Raw genomic sequence first — 8,037 nt, 5'->3', positions numbered from 1 at the left:
CGATGTTCTATACTAAATCTTTTCAGCAAAAATATGGCAATATCGCAAAATGCAGTAGCCTGAGGCGCCGACCCCCGCCTGACAAGCAGGCCCAGAGCGTACCCCCAGAAACATACATACATACATATATACATATACACATACACACACACATATACATATACGTCTGTACATACACACACATATACATATATATACATACATACACATACACACACATATACACTGCGACCGGCAACCACACGCCAACAGGATCACGGAGACCAGCCAGCGCCAGCCTGCCAGTCAGCCCAAACGCCAACATGCAAACAAGAGACACTAACACCCCCAAACGCCAACATGCAAACAAGAGACACTAACACCCCCCCACCCCAACCCAAACCCGCACAAACACACCACCGCCCAAACAACCCAGACACAGCATCTAGACCAGACCTGGGGGCCGCTCCGCCACCACATCAAGTCACCAACAGAGACCCCACAGCGCAAGGTCGGGCCACACGGGCACGGAGCCCACCCAACAGGAAGTGAGACCCGCGCGACGCCACACACAAATAAATAATAAGATTTAAAAAAATGTGTGTGCCCTTTATTCCATCAAAGATCAAAATGGCGGTCACAACAAAGCCCCACCTTTGACGGTCACTTAAAGGGCTGCACCGAATTACTCAGTCTTAATGGCATATATGAATGCTAAACAAGAACAACATTGTTATGTGCACAATAGAACAATGACAGTGAATAATGACGACGACAAAGTCCCGCCCGTTCGTCAGGCCCCCTTGACGGCTGCACTTTCCTCAGTGTGGTATCACCTGCGATGTTTCTACCGTGTCGGTTTCTGCGGGGACATACGTGCGGCGTCTTCTCGTACATGCCCTCGCGTGCTCGGTGTGCCGCATCCCCCGGAGGCTGCACCCACCGCACGGCGATATAGCTCTCCTCGCAGCAAGGGGCGCCGAGGCGTTCACGTCCTCCCCGCCCTCGGTATACGCGATTTTATTTACATTTAAATATATTTTCACGATTGATTTACAAATATAATAATTGCCAGTAAAGAATGCAATGCAAACAATTATTAAAATCAACATCAAGTGTTTAACTTCCACGTCAACATATAAGACAATACATAATATACAACATAATACAAAACTATACAATGCAAAAAGTCATATACAAAGTAGTTACAGAGTATTTACAGCACTAGAAAAGGGAAAATGCAAAAAACAAAGGGCCAATTATGGTTACGGAGGTGGCTTTGGCAAAATCTTCCGCAGCAGCAGCGTTGAATGGGCGTGTGGGTTGGGTACAGGGGCGTGTGGGTTGGGTACAGGGACGTGTGGGTTGGGTACAGGGGTGTGTGGGTTGGGCACAGGAAAAGCAAGTGGCTGGGTTGCTCTTGTGTGCTGGGTCTGCCTCTGTGGGTGACAAGATGAAGCAATCAGTAAAGAAGTAGGGCAGTAGTAGAAGTAGTGCAAACACTAGTACCTGTCTTTGGGTGTCCTGTCTCCTCTTCTCAGCCAGCCACTCCTCCACCGAACGCCCCTGCGAACGTGCGCAAAAGGTTTCGTTTCTGTAGCGACTGTGGCCATGCTCCTTATTCTTTGGTTGCCTACAGAGTTTGCACCTGAAAGTCGCTTGGGCGGAGGGGGCGTCCATAATACCACCTCGGCTGAGTGCCTTCTTTTTCCTATACCAGGCTGTTGAGCGTGGTATCCTAGTGGTGGAGCCCGATGTGGCGGCAGCAGCAGTGGATGGAGCAGGAGCAGCAGCAGAAGCGGATGGAACAGGAGCAGGAGCAGCAGCGATAGATGGAGCAGGAGCAGCAGCGGCGGATGGAGCAGGAGGAGCAGCAGCAGCAGAGGAGGGAGGAGCAGCAGCAGCACGGTAGAGCTCTGGCACCACAGGCCCCCTCCGTGTGCAAGCCAGGCCAGAGGTGTCACCTGGGTGCTGATAATCGTGCGCATCATGGGGTTGTGCGACGTCTTCCATCAGTTCCCTGGCTGCATGCAGGAAGGGACTGTGTCGTTGTCGCTGCTGCACTTTGTGCTGGCACTGTCGCAACAACATCGGCATGTCCTTACACCTCTTGTTGAACCTGTGTGTACATATACATATATGTATTAACATTTACACCAATAATCAGCACTGTTGTTTTACGAAGCATACATAGTATTATCACACAAGCGTTACCATTGAGTGAGCGTGCAGTGGTTGACCTCCATGAGGCGAATGCTGCAGCCAGCAACTTTGAAGGCCCGGTTGCTGGACAGGTTCTCGCGAATGCGCGTGTAGTCCCGCATTATTAGCGACCATCGGCTCTGCCGGAACCCCGAAATGCTGTGCTCTTGCCTGTGGTGGCTCAACAGCTGAATAAAGACGGCCTCCATCAACCTGCTGCTGTCCGGAAAGTGTGCAACCTCGGCGCCCCGCCCGATGCACAAACTAGATGGAAAGAACACCAACATCACACTGATTAGTACACACATTGAAAAAGACAATACATTGTCTTGCAAAGGACACAAGTTAATAAAATAAATTGTTTTGCACACATACCGTTTTACACTGGCCACCCCTTCCAAGTGGTGCTGCCTGGAGACCTTAAAGCGTCTCTTGTTCAGCTTGGGAGTGTGGCGTGGAGGAAGGCTGAGAGGAGCTTTGTCTCCGTCTGTCAGCTTTTGCCAAAGTTCGATAATCTGCCTCTCCCGCTGAGGCTGCACAAACATTTGGCGCCGCAGCGCAACAAGGGCAGTGGCCAAGCGACAGACATGCTGGTATCCTCCGTGCCCGTCTGGACCTAACACATCCTGTGTCAAAAAACAGATCTTTATTACTCAACGTTCGAAATCATCAGGTAAGTCAGGAGAAAGATGACACTTACTTCTTCTTCTTCCGCCGGCTCATCATCGGGAGGCCGAGTCATGAAGGAATCACGGTCACCTGGATACTGCTCGATTCCCACTGGGGCGTCATCGTAACCCTCATAACTCTCGAATTGGTCTTCGTCCTCCTGGTCTTTCAGGTCAGCTGAGTCGGGCCGGTCCGGATCATCCACGGCGTGGGACTGCAGCACGGCGCCAGTCTGGGCATACAGGTACTGGATACCAATAAGCTCTCCTGAACACAATTAAACATCAAATGAGACCGGGATGAATTTTTATGGCCACCGCGGCAGCAAAACTTCCGCCCCCAGCCCACGTTACCTGTGTACTTGCTCGCCGGGGTGTAATTGTCAACCAAGGTGATACCCATGAGCTCTTGTGTCAGCTGTGCGAGGGCGTCTTGCAGGGTGGCGTCGTAACACTGCACCATGACAGCATCGGTCCCTTTCACCGCCGCTCTTCCTCTGTCCTCGTTCCACCTACACAGACCCTCCAGGAGGTAAACCTGGAAATGGAGGGCGTTGGCCGATGTACCTGCGGCATCGTACAGAGGAAATGTGTTAAGACACGCACGTCCGCTAAAGTGGCCCAAAGAGCTTCTCAAACACAGCGGCTAAATAATGAATAAATAAATGTCGACAGTTGAACCTGCGATGACGTGTCCAGGGCGTACCCCGCCTTTCAGCCGTGCGAGCAAATTTAATCCATCCCGGGATAGGGATGGATTAAATTGTTTAACAAATATAGCGGTCGAAACGGGATCAATCCAATCAATACAATTATCTAGACTTTACCTGGAATGAAACGACACAAGTGCAGATGGAAGCTCTCCAGAGAAGTAGAGCCCCGTGCACAGCGGAAGACGGGAAGAGCCACCCCTCCTCTTGTCACTGTTGAAGTCCTGGTATAAAGCGCCACGCCAGGCGGGTCCTGGATGCAGCCCAAGTGGCGTCGCTGAGTGCTCCAGATCTCCCTCATCCTGTCTTGGTCAAACAGCTTGACGCCCAAGGTGTTTTTGGCATCCCACAGGTGATCCAGCACCTCCTGGACAAGACGCGTGGTCTCCTCCGCTCCTCTGGTGCGCCGGCGGCAGTGACGGTGCAGCTCCTTGGTCGACAGCTCGATGTGAGCATTCCCGCCATGCTCCGCCTGCTTAGCCCTTCTCAGACGCCTGACGTCCCCCTCGTCCCACTCAAACATGGCAAACGAGAGTCTATTCATGAATTCGCCATAGAGCGTGTGGGCCTCTGTGGAAAGGCCCCTGGCAAAGCGGCACATGAGGTGCCACGCGTCCAGGCGCACGACCAACCGGTCCCACTCGCCGAACATAGCCGCCACCTAATGACACACGTTATGCCAGGCAGGCCACCGTTTGAAGACTACCGCACAACAGATCAAAACCTCACCTTAGGCTGTCCGGCGGCAGAGCAGCAGCAGTCACGGTTCACGTAGAGCACGTGAGGAGGGTCTCGCCCGGCCTCCCGGTAACGGCGCATGAGTCCCTGGGCCATGGCCAGCAGACCGTCCCCCTCTGCCGCCGTCAGCACCGACATGAGCACCTGGCCCAGCTCGTTGCCGACATTGGTGACCCAGGCAGCCGTTCCCGCGGCTTCACCTGCCAGCTTCTTGGTCATCTAGGAAAAACAAAAGACGAAAGGCATTTAATCTCAACGTAGTTGGTGCCATTTCTCGGACATACCTTCTTGGTGGAGTCAATTTTCAGGATACTTCCGAATGTAGACGTAATCCTGGCCTTCGTGTGCTCCATGCGAGGAAGAACCTCCCTCACGTACACTGACAGCAGCCAGGAAACGCTCGGTAGTGGACGCATGGGCGGGATACAGGCCCTCGGCAGCGGGAAGGAGCAGACGGAGCGAAAGCGATCCATCACCTCCAGGTAGCCGAGGGCCCGAGTCTGCCACTCTCGCGAGTGCTCCGCTACCAGGTGGGAGCGAAGCCGAGTGGCACTGTTACCCTGCGTGCGAGCCTGCATCTGCCATATGACCTTCTTGTCACAAGATGACCTGTTAAAGAGGGAGAGGTACATACGGTCACGCGGATTCCAGACAAATGCATCACACATCCTTGCCTCTTTAAACGACTCACTTGTAGGTGAGGATTGCCGGGAACTCCGCCTGCTTTGCCGTGCTCAGCTGCATGACGATGTTGCTGGCCCATGCGGCATACTTCTTGTGGCACGCGTGGCACTCCAGGTACTCTGTGGCCATGTAGTACCAGTCACTGAGGTCCAAGACCTTTCTCAGGGTCTTGTATAGTCCGCAACCCGTCAGCTTGTGCTTGCATTTTGGGCACTCAAGCTTGCAGACCCATAGCTTGTACGGGCACCACAGGAAAAAGCGCGAGTGGAAAAACACAGAGGACGAGGCAGGGGGCTGCGTGTAATACGGCAACTTCTGAGGAGGATGCCACCATAGCTGCAGTCTGGACTTGAGAACCGCTTTCCCATTGGGACCTCGGACAAAAAGCGCACGGCCCACCCAGTCGTGCTGGTCTTCCGGCAGCGTCTGTCGCCAGGACTTGGGCAGCAACTGTAACAGAGGGGACACCCAATAAACATGTTGGCTGGAATAACCGCACACGTTGCATCGCATCGGCAATGCGCTCGTACCTCGGCGCCTGAAGTCAGGGTCGACGCAGCACCGTCTCCGGCAATAGGAGCTGTAAGGCGGGAAGGGCCTGCTTCCGGCGGCGTCCTCATCGTCTGCGAGGAAGGAGCTGTCAGCACATTTCAGTCAGCTCAATTCAGTTCAGATGAGTGTATATTTTGTTTGTAGTAGTAGTACTAGCAACAACAGTAGTAGTACTTGTATTTGTAGTAGTAGTAGTAGTAATGTAGTAGCAGTAGTACTAGCAACAACAGTAGTAGTACTTGTATTTGTAGTAGTAATACTTGTAGTAGAAGTAGTAGTATAGTAGCAGTAGTACTTGCAACAACATACTAGTAGTATATGTAGTAGTAGTAGCACTTGTATTTGTAGTATTAGTCGTACTAGCAACAACAGTAGTAGTACTTGTATTTGTAATAGTAGTAATGTAGTAGCAGTAGTACTACCAACAACAGTAATAGTACTTGTAGTATATGAAGTAGTATAGTAGCAGTAGTAGTTGCAACAACATACTTGTTAGTATATGTAGTAGTAGTAGCACTTGTAGTATTTGTACTAGCAACAACAGTAGTAGTACTTGTATTTGTAGTAGCAGTAGTACTACCAACAACAGTAATAGTACTTGTAGTAGAAGTGCTTGTAGTATTTGTAGTAGTATAGTAGCAGTAGTAGTTGCAACAACATACTTGTTAGTATATGTAGTAGTAGTAGCACTTGTAGTAGTTGTACTAGCAACCCTGTACATCAGAGAATTGATTTCAAAATCCTCCTGCTCACATATAAATCACTACGTGGTCTAGGGCCGAAGTATATTACTGATATGCTCCCACTATATAAGCCCTCTAGATCACTAAGATCTTCTGAGACCAATCTGTTAGCGGTTCCAAGAGTAAACTGAAATCAAGGGAGAGCATCATTCAGTCACTATGCAACAAATAGCTGGAATAAACTTCCTGAAGATGTCAGACTTTCCCCAACTCTGACTACTTTCAAAACTAGACTGAAGACTTTTATGTTCACCTTAGCTTTCAGCTAAATCTTTTAACTTTTAACGTCTGCACTGTTTTTATTTTTATTGTCTGCATTTTAATTTTGCTTTTATTTTCTTTCATTTCACTTTGTTGTCTGTGAAGCACTTTGAGTCTGCCTTGTGTATGAAAAGCACTATACAAATAAAGTTGCCTTGCCTAGCAACAACAGTAGTAATACTTGTATTTGTAGTAGTAGTAGTAATGTAGTAGCAGTAGTACTAGCAACAACAGTAGTAGTACTTGTAGTAGAAGTACTTATAGTATTTGTAGTAGTATAGTAGCAGTACTACTTGCAACAACATATATGTAGTAGTAGTAGTAGTAGTAGTAGCACTCGTAGTAGCAGTAGCAACAACAGTAGTAGTACTAGTAGAAGAATGTTACATGTAAACAACAAATGTTAATGGAGTTATTGGTAAGGGGGGGAAGAAGAAAGTTTGATGGGGATGGCAGCCATTTTAGCTTAAGATTCCTTTTGTTCTCCAAACAAACAAACCAAGTCATACACGGTTCCCTGCGCCGATTTAATCACAAATTACACATGTTTGTTACATTTAACACATGTTTGTTTCGTTACACACACACAATTAAACGTGTTTTTTTTCTGTTTGTTGTTTAAATGTGTTGTATTGAAGACAGACACTCGCACACTCACAGCAAGCTGCTTGATGTTAGCAGTCTCCTCCTCATGTTTAAAGTTACACCATACAGTACTTGCACACACACACGATCAAAACATGTTTTATTTGCGTTAATTGTTTAAATGTGTCGAAAACAACCCCCCCTACGCCCAGCAAGCTGCTCGACGTTAGCACTCCCCTCTTCTCCTCCTCGTGTTAAAACGCACACCACAACGTTAACGCTGTTCATGTAAAAAGCCCAAAACTTTCACACATTAAAAGTAAACATTTTAAAGTAAGAACTTACCGTCGTTGTTGTCTGAATTTGAAGAGCTGCGTATAATCCTATCGATGTCTACGAGTGAAGCAAGCGGGCTATGAGAAAGACACCAACTTTATGGGGGCGGAGTCAAGAGCGGCGGGACCAATCACAGCCGACTGGGAGGGTTAAGAATAGAGGCTGCGCTCTGGATTGATTATTCGAAGGGATGACACGCAAATTCGGGAAGCGTTCCTCATTTTTATTTTAAAGGCCTACTGAAACCCACTACTACCAACCACGCAGTCTGATAGTTTATATATCAATGATGAAATCTTAACATTGCAACACATGCCAATACGGCCGGGTTAACTTATAAAGTGCAATTTTAAAATTCCCGCCACACTTCCGGTTGAAAAACTCCTTTGGATATGATTTATGCGCGTGACGTCACAAAAGCAACGGAAGTTGTTGGACCCCATCGGACCCGATAGAAAAGCCTCTTGTTTTCTTCGACAAAATTCCACAATATTCTGGACATCTGTGTTGGTGAATCTTTTGCAATTTGTTTAATGAACAATGGAGGCTGCAAAGAAGAACGTTGTAGGTGGGATCGAT

General features: G+C 48.8%; 1 protein-coding gene across 1 annotated transcript; it reads right to left on the bottom strand.

Moving 5' to 3' along the window:
- Positions 1-620: 620 nt before the first annotated feature.
- On the bottom strand, positions 621-7,551 carry LOC133631310 (uncharacterized). Its single transcript, XM_062023492.1, has 12 exons — positions 7,468-7,551; positions 5,512-5,618; positions 4,989-5,431; positions 4,582-4,906; positions 4,289-4,516; positions 3,677-4,220; positions 3,204-3,416; positions 2,882-3,117; positions 2,557-2,807; positions 2,194-2,445; positions 1,489-2,098; positions 621-1,418 (listed from the first exon to the last, which is right to left on the bottom strand). The coding sequence occupies exons 2-12, from the start codon at positions 5,599-5,601 to the stop codon at positions 1,245-1,247; spliced, it is 3,366 nt and encodes a 1,121-aa protein (XP_061879476.1). The 5' UTR covers positions 5,602-5,618; positions 7,468-7,551; the 3' UTR covers positions 621-1,244.
- Between the last annotated feature and the right edge of the window lie 486 nt (positions 7,552-8,037).

The sequence above is a fragment of the Entelurus aequoreus genome, linkage group LG16 (genome assembly GCF_033978785.1).
Source record: "Entelurus aequoreus isolate RoL-2023_Sb linkage group LG16, RoL_Eaeq_v1.1, whole genome shotgun sequence".
Taxonomy (NCBI): Eukaryota; Metazoa; Chordata; class Actinopteri; order Syngnathiformes; family Syngnathidae; genus Entelurus; species Entelurus aequoreus.
Note: the sequence above shows the minus strand (reverse complement) of the source record. Positions and strands in the feature narration are given on the sequence as shown.